This window comes from Seriola lalandi, unplaced genomic scaffold (assembly GCF_002814215.2).
Source record: "Seriola lalandi dorsalis isolate HSWRI2012SDOR001 ecotype SW California unplaced genomic scaffold, Sedor1 jcf7180002054927, whole genome shotgun sequence".
Classification (NCBI taxonomy): Eukaryota; Metazoa; Chordata; class Actinopteri; order Carangiformes; family Carangidae; genus Seriola; species Seriola lalandi.
Window position 1 is genome coordinate 1842250 of NW_019525479.1, and position 26226 is coordinate 1868475.

Below are 26226 nucleotides of genomic sequence, written 5' to 3' on the forward strand. Positions count from 1 at the left end.
ACTCAAAGTACCATCAACCATAATATTTATTACACCCACAATACTGCAGCAGTGAAGTTTTACAAAAACATGCAATGCAACAAGCGTTTTCTTAAAATATTTATTGACTTTAATTGAGAATAGAGCAACCACATTATATAAAAAAAACAGTGTTTACATACACTACCACTCAAAAGTTTAAAAACACCCTCCACGTTTCCAGTTTTATTATTGGAAATTTGAGCAGGACAGTGGTTAACCTTAAATGGGGCAAAGGTAAACAGTAAACTTTTTCAGTGACCAAAAACTGAATAATCATGTAAATTTCATAAATAACAGGTCTTTTTCAGGTTTTGTGAATTACATTCACTTACTGCTTTCCTGCAGTAATGGAAGTAAATGAAGCCTTGAAAGTTAATGCAAACAATTCCTACAGGTCCCCCAACATTTGTTGAAGACTTGCAAACCCTCTGTCTGTACAACGGCAGTGTTCAAACAAACTGTGTTACTACACCCCTGGCTTATTAGGACAATAATGTACTGCAGGAACTAGTACTGTATATTGCTATCAGAATGGTGAGAACAAGGCAAATAACACAGGAAGGCAGACTGGTTGGCTGGGGGTTCATTCTATAGCAAAGCAATGTCCCAAAACACTGAAAAAAAAGAACTAGACACTGGATTCATATGATGGAAGACCAGGGCAGTCTCCAGACTTAAACACCATCGAGTTGGTTTGGGATGAACTGGAACGCCACAAGTTTATTCAGGTGAGTCAAAAATTTAGATTAAATTTAGGATATAGGATTCCATTATTCCTTTTTATAATCTTTATTATTCATTTGTTCTATGCTTTCATTTCAGAAACACTGAGACATTACACTGTAAACTTCAGTAACAACTGGAAAAGGGGGTGTTCTAAAACCTTTAACCGGTAGTGTATAACCTTTTAACTGAAAAAAAAAAAATAAAAAATCCCAAAATGTTTCATTTCCAGACCTGAGTGTCACTAAAAACACCAAGACGTGAAAAGACATGAAAACTTATTGTAGCTATGTGATTTTGCATTGTTAGGTTGCATGAGTGTCTTCCGTTCTTCTCACATATGGGTTTATTTTAAAATTGCGTGTCCTTTTGTATAACTTTATAACTTTCTCACAGCATTAAGTTAATACTTAAATGGGAAGATTTGTCCAGATTAAATTAAACAATTTTCAAAAATGGCAATGATACATTGGACGTCTATTCTAATAGTCTAACCATAATACATTTAACACTTGGTCAATTGCATTGTAGGCAATCCTACTGAGATAAATATTCAGTGCATTTACTGTTTCCCTGTTACAACCAAGAGTTGAATAACTAATAAAACCTCTGCTGCCTGAGCAAAGAGCTGTATTCTTTCAGCATATCTTCCATATATCAAGGGAACAAAAATATTTTACAATTGTATGGCTGATTTGTTGTACTGCATTACTGTGAACTGCCTAAAACAAATTGTTGATTACAAACTGAAACACACAAAAAGCAGGTTAAGAGCAGTAACACTATACAATCAAAACCATATAAAGCTTAATATGAATTAAATGTACAGATGGTACCCGATTCTCTTGCCAACAAATAGCACCTCTTCGACCATTTTGCTCCAACACAAAATTTAAACATTAAATCAGATTAATTACAGTATTATACTTCATGCTCATGACCCTGTAGTGGAGGTATGTCAATAACCTGCTTTGCCGTGTATGATTTTACACAACTAAAGAACACATGCAACATTTTTTGATGAATCATGGCTTGTGGAAGGGTTACAAACAACAAACTGAAACTGAATATCCACCAATTTAGTTTGAAGGTATGGAGTCAAAAGACAGCTTTAACATGACTAAATTGGAACAGCGTGAATTGTCAGGTGTATACTGCAGTTTACACATTTGAAACATCCCCACAGGAAATGCATAAATGAAAGACAACCATAAAGACAGACAGATGGCGTACGATCAGTCATTGATAATCTGTATTGTGAATACTTTGTTGTACACTGTGCTCGATATGGTCACCACAAAGTGAGAACCAGCACAAAAAAATAAAAAAAATTTGCCTTAGTTTCAGGGTGAAAATGTTGTGTATCCATAAATGCTGCATATTTATATCTTTTAATGTAATTGTGATCACCCCAAAAAGACTCCCTCTTGAGGAAACAGATGGACAAGTCAGCATAAGAACTCATTTCTTCTCTCGAGAGATTTTTTTGTTGGCAGTTCCTTCATTGTGACCATACCGGGTAGATATGTTTGAACTCTCTGAACCCTTTGATAAACCATAAATGTATATGCTCGGTATGAACTTTGTCCATTAGTGTAATTATTACAGAACTGAATGTGAATATTTTACAACCATTTAAAACAATGACTGCAACACTCCAAATCTTAAAAACAAAAAGTACAAGCTTCCTCAATTTACATTTCTTTTTTTTTTGCTATTTTTTATAACAAAATGTAAAAAATATTTCATGTTTGTTTTAAACATTTTACAATCTTTGTACAAGTTTACCAAATAATGAAGGAAACAAAATAGATAAAACACCAGGGGTGGGGCTTTCACCTTTTTTTGAGGTTATGGCTGAAGAAGAAAATATATTTTAAAAAAAAAAAGACAAAAATATTGAAAAGATGGCTTTGGAGACATGCACTCTCAAACTAGCCTTTACAGTCTTGATGAAGAAATATCCCTCTGGCCAAAATGAACATAGAGGGGAAGCCTTAAAAAAGGTAGAAAAGGGGACTATGTTTTTTTTTTAAGTATTCAATTAATAAATAACATACTATAAAAACATTATAAAAAGACAATCGGTAAGAAGACATAACAGGTATGTGATGGAAATCTTTTAGTTTCCTCATGATTTCAAGACAATGACTTCCTTTAAAAACAGTAATCAGGTCCCATCATCACATTTCATTTGAGTAAAGAATAAAAAAAAACAAAAAAAAAAAAAAAACTTATCTACACTTTGCTGTAATTTTTTTTCTCACATTTTGCAAGCTTTTCAAGCCTCTCATTATTGCCCCACTGTAAAATGAAAAATTCATTTATCTCACCAGTACATTTCTCTGCTGTCACATCGAAGCCCATTTAAAAACGTTGGGTGAGTTTTTAAAAAAAAAAAATTATTCAATACTTTATGTAACAAGATGGATGTTTGTGATGTCAAGCACAATGTACATAATAACATCTCCTGATCAGGAACTCATTTGGGTAACGGTGGCAGTGGTGGAGGCGGTTCTGAAGGGAGGGGTGGGGGTCTGGGGTTGTTCCCTCTGGAGCCACTGCTGTACCGAAAGTCCCCATATTGGGATCTATAGTCAAACATGGACGGCTGGGACGGCTGGACCCCTTGTGCGCTCAGAAGAGAGTTTAGCATTTCAAAAGTGTCCTGGTACTCATTTGACTGGGCTCCGCCCGCCGCACCATGCCCATTAGTGTCTGTCTTGTCACTTTTGGAGTGCGAAAAGCTCCCTTGGTGGTGGGGAAGGCCCAGAGCAGGAAGAATGTCAGGACCGTGCCCCAGAGTTTGCCCAGATGAGGAAGACAGGGACGGTAGCTGGTAGGGATTCCTAGAGGACTTGCTGACTTTTGAGGCAGCGTGAGAGCCTGCTGTGCCATCCTGGGAGTGTGTCCTCTTGCGTGATGCAGAAGAGGATGAAGAGCTTGTTCTAGAGGAGTCACTAGGGACTTTTTTGCTGCTTCCTACTGCCCCACTGGAGCTAGATGAATGTTTATGTGAAGAGGAAAGGGAGGCACTGCTAGAGGAGGAGGAGTGGTGGTGGTGGTGATGATGATGGTGGTGATGATTAGACCGTTCCCTGTGCTTGTCCCTGCTCTTGCCCTCCTCTCCCGAACTCCCCCTTTGCTTCTCAGGCACTCGTATTCGGACTTTGATGTCCTGATCTTGACCTCGGGTGCTGCTGCTGTGCCCACTGCCTCCTCCCCCTGCCACGGGGAAACGCATTTTCAGAGAGCTCCTGTCGTGCCTCTCCTTCTCCAAGGGGATTTTCAGAATAATGGGCGAAGGGCTGGACATGTCAGAGGAGGAGGTGCTGGACTGCTGGTGATGATGCTGCTGCTGCTTCTCCTTCCTCTGCTGCTGACCAATGAGAGCCTGGGCAGCATTAGCATAGTCCCTCTTCACACTGGCCTCCATGTTCTCCAACTTCCTCTTCTGGGCAGCCAGGACATCTGCATTCTTGGCACGGTACTCGCTTAGTGATACTTTAGCCGGGGCATGGACCTCATGGTTGGGCGGCTGCTGCTGTTGTTGCTGCTGCTGCTGCTGCTGCTGTTGTTGCTGCTCAGATCCAGCCTGACCTTTTCCACTCCAACTCTGAGCGCTGCCAGAGGCTCCCCTCTCCTTATCACCCATGGATGAGGAAGAAGAGGCAGATGGCGGAGCTGAGAGGCTCATCAGACCTGCCACAGTACTCTCAGATGAAGCCATAGAGATCATACTCATCATGGTGTCCCTCTGGTCACCCTCCTCTTGGACCTTTGGCTTGACTTTGGGTGTTTGACCTCCAGCCTTGAAGGCAAGAAAACCGACAATAACTGTTAAGTGAGTCAATTAAAAATGCCCACAGGATGCAGGATGACTTTGCTGTGCTCTGTAGGTTACAAAGGACCAATGGGGGGAAAAAAAAGATGTACCTTCCAATTGCGAATCCGTTTCAAGCGGCTGGGTGTTTTTTCCAGAATCTGCAGGAACTCATGTGTGAGCTCTGAGGGAAGTTACATGTTATAGTTTAATGTTATTAATCCCCAACATTTATCATATTACCCTCTAGCGGTTGTAAGACCTTAAGGTCCTTCTCAAACACATTTTTCCTGCTTGTATTACCAGGTCCTTTGCAGCACATACCATCCAGCAGTTCCAGGGTGACTGTGGGATCAACATACTCCCACCAGTGTTTGCCGTCTGTAGACACGGGGATCTCCCAGTTGGACCATTTGCAGGCGAGGTGGATGCACACGCAGGCCACAACTGGTGGACTATACTGCAGGCAGAACGTGGTCAAGTGCAGACTACGTGGCAGGATATGTCCCAGAAGAAAGAAAAAACAGAAACAGGAGGAGAAAGAACAGACATTCAGTATATTGAGTTTGACGATTATACTAAATACACTCAAAAGATATGAAAAAATGCTCCACCATTTTATTCTTCATATCAAAAGACACAATAGCTAATGTTTTACAGTAAACTGTAAATATACCTGTTTGTAGCCATAAAGTATGATGTTTGAGCCAAATCCTTACTCGCTGGAACAACAACAGAACAAAGAAATACACTTAAAACCTGCAATTTAATAAACGAATGAGCTGGCTTAAAATCATGCTGAATTATCAAAACAGAACTTCACAAAATCGAAGAGTTGATACTCACCTCTGACGAGCTGAGTGCACTTGACAACATGAGTATGTGGATGGTCAATGGTGATTTCAAAAGCTGCAATAAAAAGGGGACAAAAATAGGCAGAGTTTAATAAAGAAAAAGAATATAAGCACCAGACAGTAGTATCTAATCAGATTTCCATGATAAAGATTTTTTCCCCCATTCTGTAGTAATCACTAACAAAGGTCCCTGAAAATCAGAAAATGAATACTGTTACTAAATGTTGCAAAGGATGTAGTTTGCGTGGGGTCTTCTGATAACATCCTGGACAACATGAAAATGTTAACTGTTGAATGTGAAAAACATTAATGGCATGTCAGTTAAGTTTACAACTTATTTCTGGACTCTTGTTCTGGTGCATGACAGTGAATTCAATCGAAGCCAATGTTATTTTCTTCAACTCCAAGCTTGAAAACATGGCATAGGATTAAGCAATCTGTAGCGAACATACTAAAAGCCACTGTTCATGATAATGCAGCAAGTCATCACACAGACCTATTACAAAAGGCTAAAAAATATGAAGGAAAAAAGGAAATGTGAGGTGTTAAGGACATAAAACAAAAGAGGAAAAACGGCTAATTTAACGCCGGGTAAAGCGATGCTAATATGAAGCATGAGTGTGTGTCACTTTCCAGTGCGTCTAACCACTTATGGGGTTTCTGTGGACAAAAATAAAAACAGGTTAGCACTATTTTTATAATCACGTGTTTCTGGAGGGAAATCAAGGGACCCGGGTCTTCCTTCCCAACTTACCCAAGGTCTGGAGTATTATGCTCTCAAGAATGACCAGGTCTTGGGCTTGTTGCAGGTAGGCCTGAGGTTGAGAGGACAGGCACGTTACTCACTGGGCGCCCTCTATCCGTTGTCAAACAAGAACAACTGGACACACTATGTGATGTCTGACCATTCATACGAATGGATCTCTACGTTAAAAATAAAAGGTCCGGTTGCTGATGTTCAAACATATTAAACCTACCTTTCTTGCAGGGCTGACTTAAGCTACGTAGCAAGTACAGATGCTTTTGTTTTACAACTAGTAGACATCACATTACCTGCATGACTGAAAACCTACACAGACACTGAAATGCATTTCGTCTTTTGACCCACGTATCATGCAACATCGACATATGAGGTAATAAAAGCTCATTATTAAACACCTCATCATGTAGTTGTACCCAGTTCAAATGCAATGTGAAACACAAGCATACAAAAAGAAAATTAAAATAGCTGGTAACCTTATTCCAAGATAGATTAGATTTTAAAACATCAGGAGAAGTGAAATGTGATGACAAGTGTCACAAATTGGAGCAATGAAAAAGTCAGTGGCTGACTCAAATCAAATGTCAAAGTGTGCATCTACAAAGAAAAGTTTAAATCCAAATTGTTGTTTCTGAACGACCACACATACAAAAACCAGTACAATTAGTAAACCAATAATAATCTGCACAAATTACACTTACATTTCACAGTAACTGAACTGTATTATTGCAGGGATCCCCTATCATGTAAACACATTAGTGACAAGGAAAAAATGCAAGTATTTTTCACTTACATCACTGCGTACATCAGGTGAAGGGTCCTGAGGATTGAGGCATGCATGAGCCACTTTGATAACATGTTCCAGCTTTCGGGGCTGTTCCTCAACCTTAGCTGCAAGGAAGAGAGCTGCAGGAGCAATAACCTGGCATGGGGAAACCAAAATAAAGTTCATGGGATGGCAGATTAACATATTGAAAGTAACATCAGGAGTTTCAGGTGACCATGACAAACATTACTTACATTTCTGTGAAATCTGGTGAAAGACTGGACCATGTAGAATCGATGCATGTACACAATAGCTGTATTAATTGTAAGTTGGGACCTGATGTATTGCAGTTAAGGACAATGTGGTAAATAGCACTAAAACACTTGCGATTGTGTAATGGGGTTATGACTTGAATAATTAGTTTCAACGTGAAATAACATAACTGAAGAGTTTCAATTTAGCTAATAACTCATAAAAATAAGCATTACATTAGTCTGTTATCACATCAGTGGCAGAACAACAAGTTGAAGCTCCAGCTAGCTTCACATCAAACTGAGGTTAGCCGGAAGCAGTTATTATAAATAAAATATTGAGGGGTTGACCCTAAACGTGTAACTCGTTAAACATTTAGACTAAAAACACAATGTTCCTAGACATATAACACACTCTGCTACTCTACAGATTTTCTTCATAAGCATTTACAGCAAGAGGTGAAGCTAATGCTAACGTCCTGAAGGCCCGCCGACCACAGGCCTTCACGGCCCCGGTTCAGCCTGCTACGCCGCTCGGAGGTAACGTTAGCAAGCTATCGTAGACACGACAAACCACCACACGATACAGATGGGAAACACAACAACAAACTACTGGCCTTCGAACGAAACACAATAACAAACACCGGCGGCGCTCTCAGCCGAACCGGCTTCACGAGAAGCTAAACCTCGCTAGCTAACAAGCTAACGTAGGCTAGGTGAGACGCAAGTCGACCCACGACAAAAGATACACATTGAGCCGCTGTCCCATGTCCTGGAGCAGATTCGCTGCCTGTTGTCTGTAGGACAGTTCCTTGTCGGGATCAAGTCCAGCTCGCCGAGATGGGCTGTTGTCGATCTGTTGTCGGGTGTAGTACCATTTGTTATTACAGCTTGCAGGGAGAGAACGAAACGAAGCCGCCATCACTAAGAAGGACGAGAGTTTAAAATTTCTGCGCGTCACAGGAACATACGTCACATCGAGAGTGGGGGGGTGGGGGGTCGGGAGGATTGTAATTCCGTTGGTGACCAGCAGGCGGCACTAAAACTCCCCCACAGTTTTTTTTCCTGGCACCCCAAAGCCCTTGCAAATGATTTATCCCAAAAAATTACTTCTTGTCAAGAAATTGGATTACAAGTAAAAAAAAAAAAATGAATAATGAAAAAAAAAGTCAATAGCAAGAGATTTATCCAGATAATTTTGTTGTAACATTTGTTTTCGTTTTTTTAAATTACTGTTAAATATGTGCTCTTTGGTTTTTATAGTGTTTGCAATATAAAACAAAAACTTTTATATAATAAATCTTTTTATTATCTTAGAAATAGCTAATGTCCACAATGTTCATTTTATTACACAACAGAAAATCAACTTTTCATTAATGAAATACAACAGTACAATCGAGGCATAGTGCTCTACCAGCCCCAAAACATTAAAGAATATGTGTAAATTATTCAATAATTTATATGAACTATTAAAGCCTTACTTGTTTAATTGAACTTCAACCCCTGGAACATTTCATTTCATTGTTTATTAGTTTTGTAATTTAAAAAAAAAAGTCACAATAGTATCACAAAAAGAAGAAAATACCATTTTACTACAACTTTATGTTCCCACTAGACAATCTGACCAAATTTTATTTGACACTTGCTATGATACACTTTCATGTCTTCTGTTGCTGGTGCTGAAAACACTTTGTATGAAGTCATAGGTTAGAAAGCCGTCACCTTTTTATATCTGGGTCCACAACAATTTAATGGCATGTACAGTCCCTGTTAAGTCTCAAGTCTTCATAAGCAATTTGCAAGTCAGTTACAAGTCTTTCCAGGTCTCTGCATGCTAGTACATAAAACACCATTAGAACACTGAGACCAATTTTGATTAATGCATTGGCTGGAAAATTAAATAATTTAGGTTGTGAGAATGTGCAAAGCTTATCTTCAGATGTCAAACTAATTTCTTAATGTTCCTGGATCTCATCAGGTCAAAACATGACACCAGAATGTTTCTGTATTAAGTTTCAAATAGTCAAGTACAAGTAAAGTCTATATGTCCTACATTTTGTGATCTCAAGTGTAAAGCTCTGTGAGTACTTAACAGAGGCCAAATCAATAATATTGAGTGCAGTGCATTATCCCAAAACAAGAACTTAAAATTTGTAAAGTGCCATGCCATAAAATTGTCTGAGGAGCTGGAGTACTGAGCTTTTGTTTTTGCTTTTGTGTAACTTTACTTGTATAGCTCACCACTAATTCAGTGTCCAAATCAAGAATCATGATGACATTGTACATGTATGGCATTTCATGTGGCAAAAGCAGTCAAAAATTATATTTCAATATTGTATAATAACCCTCAGACTTGAAAAGAAATATTATACCTCATTCTAATTTAATTAATGATAATGAACATAAAAAAATATATTCAAATTAAATTTTTGATGACTGTGAGTTTCAATAGCTAAGATATCAAATCAAAACACTCCAGTCTTACTTTTGATAGTCATAGCACTGAGGAAAACTGTGACTTAAGTGACTTGTTTCCCTGAGACTGCACGTACATAATGAATAACTGAGTTCACTTAAATGAGTCAGCGACTCTCTATAGCAAAGTCCAAGTGCTTACAATAAAGTCACAGAGAGTAAAAACAAGATATAAACGAAGCTGATATCAAAAAAATCAAAAACAATTTATTTCAAATCACAAAATGTTAGAAAATGGACAGATAACTGAAGCAGTGTACCAATGGAATCCCAAAAAGAAAACAAGAAAATAACAGGCCATCTGATAAATCAAAAGTACAATTAAACATACTATTAAATACAAATAAGTGAGTTACATCATTTAAAAGGAACATTAAAATATTCAACTGCATTACCTCTGATAAATATAGATTTTACTTTCAATTGTCATAAGCAAGATATTTTTTTACTGTTCAACTCAACACATTTTACACATTTTCTGTTTCACCCGCTGAAATCTTCCATTTTCCTTGTTGGAGATGCTACTCTCCGGGTTTTGTTTCTATTCTTATTCTCTTTGAACAAGAAAAAGCCGTCTCACTGGTTTCTGATCTGTTGATCTTTATTCTTCTTTCTTTTCCTAATTTCATCCTGATTTGAACAAACTTGTATCAAGCAAACTTGCATACATGACCAAACTTGTTACTTAATTTTACACTTCTTGCAGCTACTCCACAGTAAATGTATTCCCTCCCTCAACTTACTCGCATCTTCAGTTTGATTTGTGAAATTTCAAGTGGTTTTATGCAGTAAGCTGGAAGGCTTTTACTGTGAAGCAGCTGCAGGAAGTTGCTCGACTCACCACCAATGGCCAACTATTACTTTGATAAAGACTCAATAAATGTGCAGTTAAGATGAGCAAATCAGAAAAACAGTATGAGTCCTATTTGTCAGATGAGCAGTAACAACAGGAAAGATGAGTAAGACAAAACTAGCATCTTCTACATTACACAGGAGCTCACACAGCCCACAGCCCAATAACTCCTATATAAAAGCAGGGAAATGAAAAGAATTGTCTCTCAGGAGTGAGAAAATGAAAACAGACAAATCAAATTTTTTTTTTTTCAGATTTATAATATCCACTAACTTCAGGCTCAGTAAATAATTGAAACCTTTTTCTTTCCTTGTTTTTCAAACCATTTAAACAATTTAACTCACCCATTTGTCTTTGTATTTAACTATACTTTTGATATATAGGAATCCTATTAGTGATATTTGTCCTCTTCGGGGATCGTTGTTGTACAGCCATGAAAATGCTTTACAAAAAAAGCGAACTCTAAAACAGTATTTACACTTTCCCAAATCTTTCAGCGCGCTTCATTTTTTTTGCCTGTGGAAAAACAAAAAGAAAACATTTACATTATTAGGCTCCCTCTCTTTTTTCATTTCCACCATTCATTCCCTCTGGTCTTTTTATAACATTCTACATTGTGATAAAATATAACTGACCACTAATGTCTGAAGTCAAACAATAAAAACAAAAGCAAAGAATGTGAAAAAGTTACCTCAGCATCATCTCCACCACCTGAGCCTGCACTTGTTAAGATCCCAAACCTCTCCTTCCTTTTTTTCAGCTTTTCATCCTCTTCCATCTGGAAAAATGAAATGGTATCATTCAAATGACAAATTTAGACAAATGTTATTTTCCAGCCAGGAAACTGGGAACTGTCCACATATTTCCCAAAAATGATCTGATATTCAGCTGTAAATTACTGTTAATATTTCAAGGAAAGGCTACATTTTTTAAATGTATTTGCACCATGAATCAAGCAACCATACAAGCTCATAGTCACCTTTTGTGAGATGGATGACACGTTCATGCCAAATCTTTCCGCTCTCTTCTTCAGCTGATCAACGTTCACCTTTGTGAGAGACATAAGAACAATCTACTTAAAACTGTCTCATTAAACAACGCGATAAAAAAAAAAAAAAAAAATGTATGAACTATATTTTTTGCAAAACTTACAGCAGCTTTACTGTTCGCAACCAGACCTGTGTAAGAGACGGATGAATGAAAGTGTGGGGTGAGAAACAGCAGGCGGAAGACATTGTGAATAACATGTTAAATGTTACATGCTCACAAAGCGCTATGATATATAATGTTATTTTACATTATAGCAGTCAGTTCAGTAAAGCAACTACAGACCTGGAGAGGGACTGGAAGCATCAGCGGGTAAACCAAACCTGGAGAAAAGGAACATAATGAATTGAACATTGAACACTTGAACACTGATATTTACTTCAAGTATAAATCCAGCTTATACCAACTTGGGTTTTGGCCATCATTTCGATCAGTTATGATGACACTGGTCACAAGAAACTAAGAACAGAATGGACAGAATGTTTGAGAAATAATTTTAGTATTCACTTTTGTTTTCTGTTCTAAATAAATGTGGCCATGGTCTGATCATCTGCCTGCTTGCGTTTGTTGTCCCATTGTGTTTTTAATGGTATATGTTACCTTTACTGTTCGAAACGATGGTCAAAACCTTGAAAATAAGATCCAAACTAAAAGACACTCATAGAAGGATGGTGTTGAAGCCTTACCTTGCTGCACGTATGGCCTTCTTGCTCTCAGATGACGCAGGCATGTTGAAACGTTCAGCTCTCTTCTGTAGTCTCTGCTCAACAAAAGGTAAAATTTTCAGAGAACTTGAACAGTTGAGACTGACACTGCACATACAGAGGTGTTGGGTCTGCTGATGAATATTTCGAAACATTGAAATGAATCTATCATGTACTATTATGAGTTCTTGGGTTTCACGGTCACACAGACTTTTGAAGACCACTCAAAGTTACCATGTTACAGAAGTTCCTGCTGGACGTTTGTGTTACATGCCATTTAAGTGTGATATCACTTTCACATGTGACAAACTTTGCATTAAAATATGCAGACTGAGGCTTACAATCAAATTATTAGTGCTTGCAAACATGTCATACGTACTTCACTGGAAGATGATGGAGGAGTTATTTTCACCACCTTCTTTTCAGTAGGTCTGAAAGAAAAACATGTAAAGACATCGAATAAGCAACGATTGATTTTACTTTAGTGGTGAAAACTATTGACACATCATAAAACTGGGGGTGACATTTCTACACCAAACCTGATGACCCCCACATGTGAAGCCATTTAGACAAAATGTACACATGAATTTCAGCCAATTAACAAGACTAATGCTTATAGCACAGAAAAAACAAATGTTACTAATTAAAACATGATATTTTGCTTGTTTGTTAAAAATTGTGTAGATTAAATGAAAATAAACTTACGTCTCGCACTCAGCTGACTCGTCATCCTTGTCGGCTTTTACATTGTTGGCACTCTCAACTTTAGCAAAGTCCTAAAAGTAAAACATAAACTTTAATACTTGAATCACTACTTCACAAAATGGTCTGATGAAGTCTGAGATGGGGGAGTGAAAGAACAGATACTGAAAAAAATCACAATCACAATCACATTACCTCTGTGTCCTCTGCCAGCACATCATCAACATCCACGTCTTCCTCTGTTGTTTGGAATATGGGATGAAGAAATTTCCCACCAACAGATGGGAAGAAAGAAAGAGACACAGATGGAGGGATCAGTGGTTTTATCACAATAACAAATGCAGAATGAACAGGATACACAGCCTTATAATACATCACTACTTCAAATAATTCATCTCAATCAGATCAAGTGCATATCTGACCAACTCTCTGGGTAAAATTTGGTTATTTGGTACAGTAATGAGTGCAGGATTTTTTTTGCATGCCTGTGCTATTTGATTACAATCAAACCACCCACTTGTTTATACCACCAAGTGAGTCACAATGTACACATTTAAATTTACTCATTTGGCAGACGCTTTTATCTCAAGCGAGGGATAACACTAAAGCTTCAGTGCAGTAGGAGACTTTGGTTTACGTATTAAGTACTACATCTGTTCAATATGTGTAGTGTATATATCCTCACCATGCTCCTCCAGATAGGCTTGCAGTCGAGCGATGAGCTCTCCTTTGTTTCCTTTGGTCTCCAAACCTCGGGCCTCACACTCCTGCCTCAGTTCAGCAAGCTAAAACAGCAAGAGAACCAGAAACAGCACTTTAATTAAACAAGCAATAATCACCAATTTTGCCTTGCTGTCATCTCTTTTAGTTTACAATAGATTCTTCAGTATAAGGTAGTTCCAAATAAAACTGCTCAAACAGAGATCTGTGAATGATCACGAGAACCCTGTACAAAGTTTCTACAAAGCTGTGTTGCAATGATTTGAGCACTAGAATCAAAGTCTACTTTATCGTCGTTGTGTTGGGATTGTAGCAGAAACTGACGGTGGGTGATAAATTATGAGAAAAATCTAAATACATGAGTGGAAAAACAGGATGGCAATGCCCCCATTCCATAGGGCATAAGGAGGTACTGTATGGTTTAATGAGAAGGACAATGATATGAATCATATTATGACCTTTGTAGTCACTAGAGCTCAACCTAGTTTAACACCTGTGGGAGATTTTGGATCAACATGTAGGACAGCGCTCTCCACCACAACCATCATCATCAAAACACCAAATGAGGGAATATCTTTTGAAAGAATGGTGTTCATCCATCCATTAGAGTTCAGTGGCTTGTACAGTTGTTCTGGCGGTTCGTGGTGGCCCAACACCTCATCAAGACACAACTGCAGGTCATATCTGTATATTTAATAGGTGTATATAGTGTTTTTATCAATCTCTTCTCCTCTACTTTGAAGCTGCTGTAATAAGTGAGTTCCCCCCTGTTGGTATCAATGAAGTTTCATTTCATCTTACGCAGACGATCAATGGAGGTCAAACACTTATGCTTGTTTAGCGGTGTCGTTACTTTAATTGAATAAAACTGGCGGGACACTGTATCTAGCAACAGGAGTTCCATTTAAAGTTTTATTATAATACTATATTTTATCTGTTAATTTTAATTAATCCTCTGATGGCTTTATGTTGTGTATTTTAACTTAATTAGCCGTTAGCTTCGCAGCTGAATGAACAACGTGAACACACGCCGGTTGTTAGCCTTCACATATTTTACTCTTTAAAATATCCACTTATCCGTAACCTCACTCTTTGGTATAAAAACTAACACCATTTATAACATATTCTTTCATAATAAACCCACCTAATGAATGTAATAAAACGTATATTTATACTACTACCAACCTTCAGCTTCTGCAGCTCTATCACTTCGGCCATCTTTCTTTGTTGTTGTATCACTTCCTCCAATCAAGCAGGAGCCGCTCTCCTTCTGAACAGCGGCGCGAACTCACAGCGCCGCCCGCAGGACGGACTGACACACTGCAGGCCTGCGCGGAAACGGCTCTCCTCAAACATTTGTCTTGTTGAAAAATAAGTTGAAATGACCTCGAAGGGATTTAACAAGTTAGCAGAGACAAAACTGACAATTGCAGTTAATATAAGTAAGTAAAAGTCCCACATTGAAAATGTTACTTAATAAGTAATATGTACTTAAAGTACTAAAAGGAAAAGTACTGATTTAGATAGTTGTTATGTTTTAATTTCTGCGAGCTGGCAAATATCTGGACCATCTCACATGGGATCCTGTAAAACACTGACAAAAGAGCAAAATAATAACATTATACTGTAAGTACTTCTATATTCTTTCTAATAACACATATATGTGGGGAAAGAAATTCCAAAATGCCCATTAGTTAACAGAAAACACAGGATTAGACCCTGCCATTGCTCTCAAACTGAGGGACTAGTCTGGGACTTAATGGTAAATATTAACTCAGTTTGAGTTGTTAAACTGCTGTCATGCTGCTAAAGGTGCATTAACTATGTTTTTGAATACAGTGGTAAAACTGAATGAAAACACTTTATGAGCTCACCCTGTCTGATCTTCAGTAACATGAGGAAAATGGTCCTGCAATTGATAACCTATATTACCTACTTAGCAATAATGTTGTTTATAGACAAGAAATTGTCTCTAAAACAATTTCTTCTGCCAGCACAAATATTTTACTTAAAATACTCATAATATAAAATTTCAACATTGCAAATGAAGCACATTTTTTTATTCCTGAGAGACTTTCCAATGTTGAGGCCCAGGGCAATTAATCCCACTATACCCTTCACTCCTACACCCTCACACAAGTTAAGCAAGTATATTTTTAGTAGTAATAGCAAAATATTTACGCTCTACCACAACATGGACTTCTAAAATGCTGTGTATGTAGTTTTCTGTCCCTGTTTTTCTTTGAAGGAGAGAAGATGAAAGCAGTGAGACGGTCCACAGTCTTGTTGCTAGGCAACAAGGTGCTAAACATAACTCATTGGGCATCATGTTGTTGTTGCATGCAACAGGAAGATGACGGTGTGTAAAAACGACAAGTTGTGGTTTTACATTTGGTTATTTGCTAAATTGTTTCTTGGACTGGAGCAGTGAGTAAATGTTGTTATCTTTGGAGAGAGCCAAGCCAGCTGTTTACCTCTGTTTCTACAACAACAACAAACAACAAGTGAAGAAGCCTGTTTCCCAAAAGGTCAAACTATAATCTATTTCTGTTGCTTTTTTCTTAACCTTTATCAACCATGAGTGCTGACCAAACTGTTTCCAAAACCTTGACTCAAACCCTCAGACAGGTTTAATTCTTATTATATTGCCTGATGCACTCAGCAGTGCTTTTTTGACCTAATTGAGATGACCTATTTTACAGTATGCTTGCAATAATTTAGTATATTAATACACTATGTGAGGTCAGTGCACATTAGAGATGCGGCCTGCAGGGGAGTTACCGGGTTCATGGTCAACATGATGACAGATGGAACAGGTCTGAGCAGGATTTGCTGTGAATGCTGACATTGTTTAAAAAGAGGTTTAAACAGTGTCACAGTTTGGCATATGATATGGAGACAAAAAATCTTTCAACAAAGTGACTTTATAGTTCTGGGGGTAGAAGGACAAAGCCGGATGAATTTAGGGAGTCACAAGTGCTTCAGTAATCCTCATTAATGTTGCATTCCTCCCATTTTTTTCTCCACAGAAAAAGCCTCTCTTAGCAGAATGTGTGACCTACTGTTGTAATGACACAGAAATGAACAGCTCCCTGTGACACTTAAATATTACACATACTATATTTGATCCCATATGTAAGTAGAGTGCATTTGCAGCTAACGTAACTTCTATGAATATAAATAAAAGTTCTTTTAGAGTTTTCTGTAATTTGGATTTGACGGCAGATAATCATTAGTAGCAACATGTATTTGAGAGTAAATCCGCACATAATTAGGAGTAATTAGAGAGGCAGCCCAAAATGGGTCAGGTGACTTCAGCAAAGATTTAGGTGACCGTTCATATTGTATTTGAAAGCACATTCTTTGTGGAACTAGCACCCAAAAATGAATGACACTGGAACCCTCATGATTCTGACTCCTGTTGTATTGCACAGAGCTTTAAATAATTTAATTATCTATATATTTAATATATCTATAAAGGTTTTATAATATGGCCAAATTAGCATCAGAAAATAATAATCACGGAAGCTTTGGTATTAATGTAAAATATTCACTTAACTCCAGATAAAATTCCTCTTTACATGTATATAATCACATGGTGCAATACGTTTTTATTTAAGTAAAATTATAAACAACATAATGTAAAAATCCTCCATGGATCTGAAAGTCCTGCAGAAGTATGATCAGCGGCAGCAAATGTACTTAAAATATTGAAATTAAAAGTGCTTGTTGTGAAGAAAGAATGGGCCCATACGTATATTATATTATTATATATTATATTTTTTAATCTTTAATAATCATGCATTAGTATAAAAACAGCATTTTAATATTTAAGAAGCTAATTTTAACACTTTTAATTAGTTTGGTAATTTCTATAACGATGCACCATAATTTAAGAGCTTATTATAAATTTTTTGTATAATTTACAAAGTAGCCAGTAAATTTAGCTGTAAAATAAAATAATGTGTGTCGAAAAGTGCAATAGAAGCATAAAGTAGCATAAAATGAAAATATGTAAGCACAGAAATTGAGTGATTGTACTATTACACTGTTCACATGTACATCACTGACAGCTTAATAAGGTTCACATGTGCAGGATGTTTATTTAAAACATTTTTTATTTTGTTCGGTTCATGCACACTCGAGCATGTCTCGTGGTCCACGCTGTTGCCATGCAAAAGTACATGTGGGATTTTTGCATTTCTTATGTGATTATGTGGTGCTTTCTCTACTGTATGTACAAGTGTAATCCCCAAGACGTGCTTTTACTGTAAATACACAAATCATTATCAGTCCAGGTGCCCCTAAGTCTCACTGAAGGAGGGGCGGGCTGCAGGGCGTTTCTTCTGCTAATACACTCTGTGAGGTCAAACATCAGAGAGTTTATAAAGCCAGTTTTCTGCTGCCTGCTGCTCACAAAAGGGATTTTTCACAAATAGGAAGTGCACCGACAATGTGGACGACTACTGTACTGTTGGTGCTGCTGGCAGTAGCTTCACACACTGTGGCAAGTAAGTACAGAAAATACATTTTTAAACAGAACCTAGCATATACTATTGGATTGAATGAGTCTCAAACTGCAGTTTTAAACATAATCCAACTTCAAATACAGGAAAATGGCTCCTGTGAGTGTTTTTACTATAATATATTATATAATTGGAATATTTGTTCATACTTGTATTTGTTATAACTATGAACAAAGTAGAATTAAATGGAAATATTCACATAAAGTACAAATAGCTGAAACTTTGAGTACTGCAGGACAGCAGTCAGAATGCTGTTATACTGTGTACATTTAATCAGGAGTCTTACATTTTTGTTCCTTTTTCATCATTGTCTCAAACCATCCTAACCGACTCCATTTCAGACAGTATGTAAAGCCTCGGCACACTGTTTAATATGTTGTAATATATATATATATATATATATATATAATATATGTTGAAAGTTAAGCCTTTAAAATGTATATGTGCTCCATGAGACATAATCGTCATCAAATCCACTCTGATTTCTTTCCTTACATGGAGGTAAATCAACATTTGTGGGAAGGTGCACTGGGTTTTAGCACCTCCAGCAGAGACACACGTGTTTTGGCCTATAGGATCTGTGTCTAGTTTAAGACCCAGTTTCACGTTTTTCCCATGACCTCTTTATTCAACCATGCATGACAGTAAATGTCACAGAATTTGACCTTTGTAAAGCAAAGTACCAGCTATTTATCTTAATCCTTTTATTTTTAAGTAAATTTAAGTTCACATCTTTTTCAAAAGCAAAAATCACATGCTCATGCATTATGTACAATATAAGAGTTACTGGTCATTATAATAATTCCCCTGAAACTATGTTTTAATATTCTGGGGAGCATATGATAAAACAACACTTGCATTTCAAGAAACATACTCATTTAATCTGTCTAATATTTTTGAGAAATTGAGTATCAGAGAAATTAGTCATTTAGCCACCTGCCTCTGCAGAATTTCACCCTATATTATATTTCTTTTTATAATTCAATATTCAACAGTTGGCATCGAACATCTAAAAGCCAAACCATGAGTGGAGTGAATAAAGACAGTGATCACTGTGGAATAATCCAGACAGAATTTATAATCACATTCAAAATGTGATTTAGCAAATTACCTCTGTTGTCTGCCATCAGGTTTGGACTGTGTTGATGCTTAATCCAAATTCAGCCCTGTGACAATGTTAATCTGTGTTAAAAAATCATGCACATGCACACACACACTCGCACACGCTCAGCTGAGCATCACATGAGAGGGATTGGAGGGATTTGAGATTAATATTAGCAATAAAACACCCTAATCTGGTGGGCACCTGCAGTCACCATTACCAGATCACTGATGAGGAAAAGATACTATGACATAAAAATATATACACAGAATATATTTCTAAAGACTAACAGTGGGGGTTGGAAAAGATGCATTTAAAAATGCACTGACTTTTTTGATAAGATTTTTCCACTGTTCATTTATCCCATAATGTAAATTCTGTGCCATGTCTCCGATACTTTAATTTTACCATAAACTGTAAATATATGTTCTGAGAAGTGTTCATTTTATGATTTCAATATATTTCTTTTTGATATTTCAGAGTCCAAAAACCGCTTCACTCGCTATCCATCATGGAACACTAAGATGTACCCAGTCTGGAAAGATGGAGACCCACGATACAAAGACTCCTGGAGAGGTACTTATGTCAAAATAATGCTGGTATAATCAAACGCTTTCAAATGCCCATGCTTTCTTACTTTGCTTTCTTTTTTAAAAAGTATTCTAGGTAATTTTATTAGGTAGTGGCAGTAGTAAAATGACAGGAAGTTGTGGGGAAGAGAAAGCTGGGTGTCATACAACAAAGGGTGTGATTATATGGTCTTGTTAAACCTCCAGGCCATCAGAACACATTGTTACTTTAAACATCTGAAAACAAAAATAAAAAAGGTCTGAATTTATTATCACTTAACATATTTGTTTACCTGTTTTCTTTTACAGGTGGGAGAGTGACTTTCAATGTAGGGAACGATTCGCCAACCCTGACCGGGGCCAAAGTTACCTTCACCATTGACTTGCAGTTCCCGCACAACCAGAAGGTGCAGCCTAACGGAGAAGTTGTCTGGGCTGAGGACTGCATAGTCAATGGTAACGCACCGTGCACACACTTACACACACTTACACACACTTACACACAGTGGTGACATGCGATGTACACGATGTTGGTTCACCACTTTTGTCTCAATATCTCAATATTAGATTGATCGCCATTAGATTTGGTACAGATGTTCATGGTCCCCAGAGAATGAATCCAATTGATTTTGGAGATCACCTGACCTTTCTTCTGGCACTACCATGAGGTGCCAGAGGTTTTGATTGAAATGTCTCAACAACTATTAGATGGATTACTGTGTAATTTGGTACACAAATTCATGGTGCTCAGAGGATGAAACCTAAGGAGTTTGGGGATCCCGTGACTTTTCCTCTAGCGCCACCAGCAGGTCAAAGTTCACCCTTACCCAGTGAACTACCTCAACAACTACTAATAGGATTGGCAAAGAGCTTGATACAGACTTTCGAGGCTCCCAGGGGATGAATCCTAATGACTTTGGTGATCTTTTTACTTTTGTTCTTGCTCCACCATGAGGTTGACAGTTGTGGTTTTGACTTAAATATCTAAACAACTACTGTAAATAGAAATAAAAAATAGAAACCATACAACAAGAGCTATTCGATTATTGTGTTTAGAAGCAGCAAAGTCAGCAACGTGTAATTTCCCCAATATAAGAATAATATGATATTATCTACCATGACAACATACACTAGAGTGGTATATAATGTGATTAAGTAATAATAAGTAATAATACTTTGGATATTTGTCTGTGGTGATAGAAATGCAAAATAGTATATAATGTAATAGAAAGAATAATGTATAGTATTAACATAATATGGTTATCTAGGCTCTTAGTCTTTTTTTAAATCTCTTTGGCACAATCTCTAACAGCCACAATGTTCTTGCTCCTGCTACAGGAACAAAATACCACGAGTCTGAGCCAGTATACCCAGCACAGAACACTGACTGGGAAGCTGTTTTTCCTGATGGGACACCAGTTAAGAAGGACAAGAAGCCGAGCTATGTGTTTGTCTGGAAGACCTGGGGTGAGTGGAGCGTTCGTCTCTTATTAAATGTGTCTAAACTATGTTTTTTCTGGGGGTCAGAGAGTTTCTTGCAACACATGCCATGACCTGAAATGTGACCCGGGATGGATTAAACATGAGGCCTATCATATGCACTCATGTGAGCTTTTAGATCTTGTTTTCAAGCTACCTCTGACCATGAACACATCTCACAGAATGTTTGGCATTTAAACCCAACACATTATTTGAAATCGTATGTAGATATTTGTAGTGAAGAGACAGGAAAGTGAATCTCAGGTGTTTCTCTGGATGCTCATTTGGCAGGTCAGTATTGGCAGGTGGCAGACGACTCCTCCTCCTCTCTGACCATCGATACAGACGACATCCCACTGGGCTCCTACACCATGGACATCGTTATCTACCACTACCGCAGCAAAGAGAAGTTCATTCCTCTGGGATATGCCACCACTCAGTTCTCCATCACTGGTTAGTTAGGGACTGTACGAAAGTTATTGTTTTTTTTTTTTTTTTTTGGTTTGTTTTCATCTGCAGCCCCTTACAAAGTCATTCTAAAAAATAATATAAGAATGTCAGATGCACTACAATAATAAAAAGAGAAGTTTTTTTTAGAGAAGTTATTAATGTTACTTAAAAACATCAGTCAAACCACCTATACTTTAAGGTATGAATTCTGACTGTTGCCCATTTATTTGTTGTTCTCTTCAGATCAAATCCCCTTCGCTGTTTCCCTGGACCAAGTGAACGACATCGTGGCCGGGGACATGCGCTTCATCCAGAACAGGGCGATCGCCTTCACCATCACCCTCCACGACCCCAGCAAGTACCTCAGCAACGCAGACATCACCTTCAACTGGGACTTTGGGGATGCAAGTGGAGCTCTCATATCCAGAGAGCTGACTGTCACGCACACCTACATCAGCTCTGGCTCATTCAAGCCTCAGGTGGTGATCCAGGCGGTCATCCCGGATAAGGCCTGCGATCCACCAGTTGATCCTCCAACCAAGGCCCCTGGTCCACATACTGATCAGGGCACCACAGGTAAGGAACCAAAATCAAAGGACTTGGTTTATATAATAACAAAACTCAGTCACTACTCCTGGCTCCCATCATTTTTACACTTGTTTTTGTACAAATTAAACAAATGAGATGTAATGATCCACCTGTTCCACTCTTTATGCTAAGCTAAGCTAACCAGCTGTTGGCTATAGCTTCATACTGAACAGACAGGCATGACAGTTATCTAGCTCTTAGCAAGAAAACAAAGATGCATATTTCATATTTCACGACTTTGAAAGCTAAAATAGTTAATAATTTGTACGTGGTTATGGCACCCCACCTCTGCATAGTGAACATACATTGTATTAAACCATGGACCTAACCCATCAACCTTGTCTGTGTGCAGTGAAAGCTGCTGCACTGGCGTCTGCTCTCCCTCTGCTGGTTTCCACCAAGTCAACTGGTCTGAATGTCAATATGGTGCCGTCAGACACTGAGGAGGACAACACTGAGGATGAGGCCTCCACCGCCTCCACCACCCAGCCTGCCCAGGAAACACCCACAATGACCAAGACTCCCTCCCCCATCAACCAGGACACGCCAGCTGACAGTGACGCAGGGACTGGGCTCGCAGCAGGTACTTGCTTAAACATAATTATGGTAGAATTTTACCACACGATCATCAACAGAGGTTTACACGTGCAACAACAGCAACGAGTCCTTTTTAACTGCAAAATACTGATCTCATATCTGCTGACGGACTCTCATGATGATGAACCAGATAGCAGAACCAGCCGACTTCCTAAAATGTAAATATGATGCAAATCTCTAAAGAATCTCTGTCATAACACAAGCGGAGCAAGATGACTTCACAATGAATTGCTTTGTGTTTTATCATTAGAATTCTGATTTGCGTGTTGACTGACCATTATCTAGTACGAGTGTACTAAGGGACAAAGAAGAAGAAAATTATTGGGTTGGGGGATTATATTTAGTAAAGAAGCCAAACCCTCCTCAGTGTTATTGAAAGAGTCCTCCACTGATTTGGCATTACACTCCCACAACATTGACAGACAGGAAAGGAATATAAATTGATGCTAACTCTATAGAGGAAGTTTCACTTTGGGTTCAACATAGAAACCAAAGTAAATAAAAGTAAAAAACCAAAACTATGGATTAGATCAGGCGATGTTAATTACCTGTGGTTGTTGTCCTCACCAGGTGCAAAGCGAACAGTGACCCTGACAGGCCAAGCTGCAGTGGTAGTAGTTGCTAAGAGGGAGGCTAATGAGAAACCCTCCGATGATGACTGTGTGATTTATCGATACGGCTCCTTCTGCACCGGCATTGAAGTGTTTGGTGAGTCACCTTTCATTCATGCTATGTTTATCAAAATGTGAAATGATCATCATTGACCGTCCTTGACCTCGTGGCCCTTGTTTTTATTTTCAGAGGGCATTGAAACAGTACAGATAGTACAAATGGACAACGCTATTGTCGAAACACCAGAAATGCACAAAAATGTTGTGGATATCACCGTTACCTGCCAGGGAAGGTGAACGCTCCTGTACTATACTTTCTCATCCAGCAGCAGTTCATTGTTTATTCTTACTCACTCGAGCATCGTCTCCGTCTTTCTCCAGCCGTCCCAAGGAGGTGTGCAGTGTGATTCTGGACGCAGAGTGCTTGAGGCCAATTCACACAGCGTGCAACATGGTGGAGCCCTCAAAGGAGTGCCAGCTGGTGTTGCGTCACTTCTTCAATGACTCTGGTGTCTACTGCATCAATGTGTCCATGGCCAATGATGTCAGTTTAGCTGTCACCAGTGCCAAACTCAACCTTGAGACGGGTACGCGACATAACCACCATTGGTTTGACAATACATTTCTGTTTCATCCTGCATACTGATGGTGTTGTCTTTGTCTCAGGTCCCAGTGTTTCCTCCTCTGGCACCATCGCCATGTTGTTGGGTGTCGTGGTACTTGTTCTAGCTGTGGGAATAGTGGCATATTCCTACAAGTGAGTAACTTGCACTATCATTTGATAAACTGTGATTATGAAAATATAGATTGTAGTCACTTTGATCAAACTCGTCTGTATTCTGTGGTCCACTCTCCAGGCGTTTCAAGTCCTACCGACCTCTGAAGGAAGACGTGATCGCGTCTGGAGGACAGCAGCTCGGCCGGGATCAGAGCTGCTCCGGAGCCTCGATCTTCTGGAACCTCCTGAACAGACGAGGAACCGTCGACAACTGCCCTCTGCTGCAGGACAGGCCTGTTTGAACCATCACTAGCCTTGCACGACCAAATACAAAAACAAGCAGCATCTGATTTGCAGGTTACAGGCACCTGAGATGTCTTTTTGTACTTTTTGTTTGTTTTGTTTTTTTACATATTTTCCAAAATGAGAAACTTCATGACGTTTAAATCAAAAATTAATTGGAACTATACCTTAGTAATACTCTGATCTTTTGTACCGACTTGAAGCAAGTTTGGTAGAAAATGTGTCTGATTTCATTTGGACAAAACGAGTTTGAATGTTTAACCAATAAAGTTTGCTCAAAACATTCATGTGCTTTTACTCATTCATCATATATTTCTAACAGTGTAAGGCAGCTACATTGATGGTGTGGCTGGGCTTCTTGATTTACTATTGAAGACTTGAGACAGACTTCCTGTCCCTTCAAAACAATCTGATGCCGGACTCATTCATGTTTTACAAAGCTAACAAACAAGAGGACTCCTCCCTTTCCTCCTCTGTGAGTTAGGATAAATAAATGCTCTGGGGTAATTGCAGGTTTATGATCTTGTCATACTTTGTTGAGGATAACTGCCACAAATCATGCTTTCGCTTCTGAACCATGCATAGAAACCAAAAATTATAGAGCTTCAGATTCAGTTCGGACCTGAACATATAATCCTTCATAAAATAAACTTTCCCACATATCTAAATGCTAATTGAAAAACAATTTGAGAAGCATTGGATTAGTGCTGAGGAAACCCATTTGTTCAACATGCTGCCTTATTTCAATTACACACTGTGATACTTAAATATTTAGAAGAATAACATTCACCCTGTATGAATGCTGAGAAACTTAAACATGGTGTTATAAGTCTACCACTTGATTCAATGTATTTCAACATTTTGACTATTCACTCATGACCATTAGTCAACATAAACAGTATATTTAGGTTGAATCAACAAAGGACAAACAACTTCACATGTCACAGGAATTTTATTTAGAACAGAGCCAAACTTGACATTTTCAGGAGGTTTAATCTGAGCAGCCAAACTTGTAATCGATAGACAAACATTTCTGTTTGGAATGCATTCAAGAACACATTGATATCAACAATTTCCTGTTCAACTAATGCCTTTGTGTCCCTTTTTAATATTCCTCTCCTTCCTCCTCTCCCTCACCCTCAATGGAGTCGACTCCGACCTCCTCATAATCCTTCTCCAGAGCTGCCATGTCCTCTCTGGCCTCAGAGAACTCTCCCTCCTCCATACCCTCACCCACATACCAGTGAACAAAGGCACGCTTAGCGTACATCAGATCAAACTTGTGGTCAAGGCGAGCCCAGGCCTCTGCAATAGCAGTGGTGTTGCTCAGCATGCAAACAGCCCTCTGGACCTTGGCCAGGTCTCCACCAGGAACCACAGTGGGTGGCTGGTAGTTGATGCCAACCTTGAAACCAGTGGGGCACCAGTCCACAAACTGGATGGTACGCTTGGTCTTGATGGTGGCAATGGCAGCATTAACATCTTTTGGCACCACATCACCACGGAACAGCAGGCAGCAAGCCATGTATTTACCGTGGCGAGGGTCACATTTCACCATCTGGTTGGCTGGCTCAAAGCAGGCGT

General features: G+C 38.5%; 4 protein-coding genes across 5 annotated transcripts in view; 1 reads left to right on the forward strand and 3 right to left on the reverse strand.

Annotated features, from left to right (window-relative positions):
• Positions 1–86: 86 nt before the first annotated feature.
• On the reverse strand, positions 87–8140 carry ccnt1 (cyclin T1). Of its 2 annotated transcripts, none has more exons than XM_023392996.2 (9): positions 7948–8140; positions 7202–7283; positions 6975–7103; positions 6176–6236; positions 5414–5476; positions 5244–5289; positions 4892–5055; positions 4681–4751; positions 87–4555 (listed from the first exon to the last, which is right to left on the reverse strand). In XM_023392996.2, exons 1-9 carry the CDS (start codon positions 8118–8120, stop codon positions 3227–3229), a joined length of 2118 nt encoding a protein of 705 aa, XP_023248764.1. In that variant the 5' UTR covers positions 8121–8140; the 3' UTR covers positions 87–3226. The 2 variants fall into 2 exon arrangements, with proteins under 2 accessions (XP_023248764.1, XP_023248763.1); XM_023392995.2 differs by having other exon boundaries at positions 5244–5298; positions 7948–8127.
• Positions 8141–9860: 1720 nt separating this feature from the next.
• On the reverse strand, positions 9861–14970 carry sarnp (SAP domain containing ribonucleoprotein). Its single transcript, XM_023393057.2, has 11 exons — positions 14885–14970; positions 13665–13764; positions 13175–13218; positions 12983–13053; positions 12657–12708; positions 12260–12333; positions 11859–11896; positions 11679–11704; positions 11506–11574; positions 11218–11304; positions 9861–11042 (listed from the first exon to the last, which is right to left on the reverse strand). The coding sequence occupies exons 1-11, from the start codon at positions 14915–14917 to the stop codon at positions 11001–11003; spliced, it is 636 nt and encodes a 211-aa protein (XP_023248825.1). The 5' UTR covers positions 14918–14970; the 3' UTR covers positions 9861–11000.
• Positions 14971–18126: 3156 nt separating this feature from the next.
• On the forward strand, positions 18127–24927 carry pmelb (premelanosome protein b). The gene is made up of 12 exons (XM_023392918.2): positions 18127–18210; positions 19808–19903; positions 20206–20352; positions 21235–21363; positions 21667–21828; positions 22069–22401; positions 22766–22996; positions 23581–23718; positions 23812–23914; positions 24003–24208; positions 24288–24378; positions 24479–24927. The coding sequence occupies exons 1-12, from the start codon at positions 18153–18155 to the stop codon at positions 24639–24641; spliced, it is 1857 nt and encodes a 618-aa protein (XP_023248686.1). The 5' UTR covers positions 18127–18152; the 3' UTR covers positions 24642–24927.
• Positions 24928–25575: 648 nt separating this feature from the next.
• LOC111644250 (tubulin alpha-1A chain-like) overlaps positions 25576–26226 on the reverse strand; it is a 2864-nt gene continuing 2213 nt past the window's right edge. Inside the window, exon 5 of the mRNA XM_087170061.1 lies at positions 25576–26225. Within this exon, the coding sequence (XP_087026187.1) occupies positions 25748–26225 (478 nt within the window). The 3' untranslated portion in view covers positions 25576–25747. The remainder of the gene's footprint in view (position 26226) is intronic.

Bases quoted from the DNA above. Each gene is read 5' to 3' on its own strand.
- ccnt1 (XM_023392995.2), bottom strand. From the start codon at position 8,120: ATGGCGGCTTCGTTTCGTTCTCTCCCTGCAAGCTGTAATAACAAATGG. The intron at 5,056-5,243 runs GTATATTTACAG...CCTGCCACGTAG, and splicing joins TACTTTATGGCTACAAACAG to TCTGCACTTGACCACGTTCT. The intron at 4,556-4,680 runs GTACATCTTTTT...CTTGCCTTCAAG, and splicing joins AACGGATTCGCAATTGGAAG to GCTGGAGGTCAAACACCCAA.
- sarnp (XM_023393057.2), bottom strand. From the start codon at position 14,917: ATGGCCGAAGTGATAGAGCTGCAGAAGCTGAAG. The intron at 13,054-13,174 runs GTAATGTGATTG...TTTTACTTTTAG, and splicing joins TGCTGGCAGAGGACACAGAG to GACTTTGCTAAAGTTGAGAG. The intron at 11,305-11,505 runs GTGACTATGAGC...TCATTTTTCCAG, and splicing joins TGTCATCCATCTCACAAAAG to ATGGAAGAGGATGAAAAGCT.
- pmelb (XM_023392918.2), top strand. From the start codon at position 18,153: ATGTGGACGACTACTGTACTGTTGGTGCTGCTGGCAGTAGCTTCACAC. The intron at 20,353-21,234 runs GTAACGCACCGT...CTCCTGCTACAG, and splicing joins TGAGGACTGCATAGTCAATG to GAACAAAATACCACGAGTCT. The intron at 23,915-24,002 runs GTGAACGCTCCT...GTCTTTCTCCAG, and splicing joins ACCGTTACCTGCCAGGGAAG to CCGTCCCAAGGAGGTGTGCA.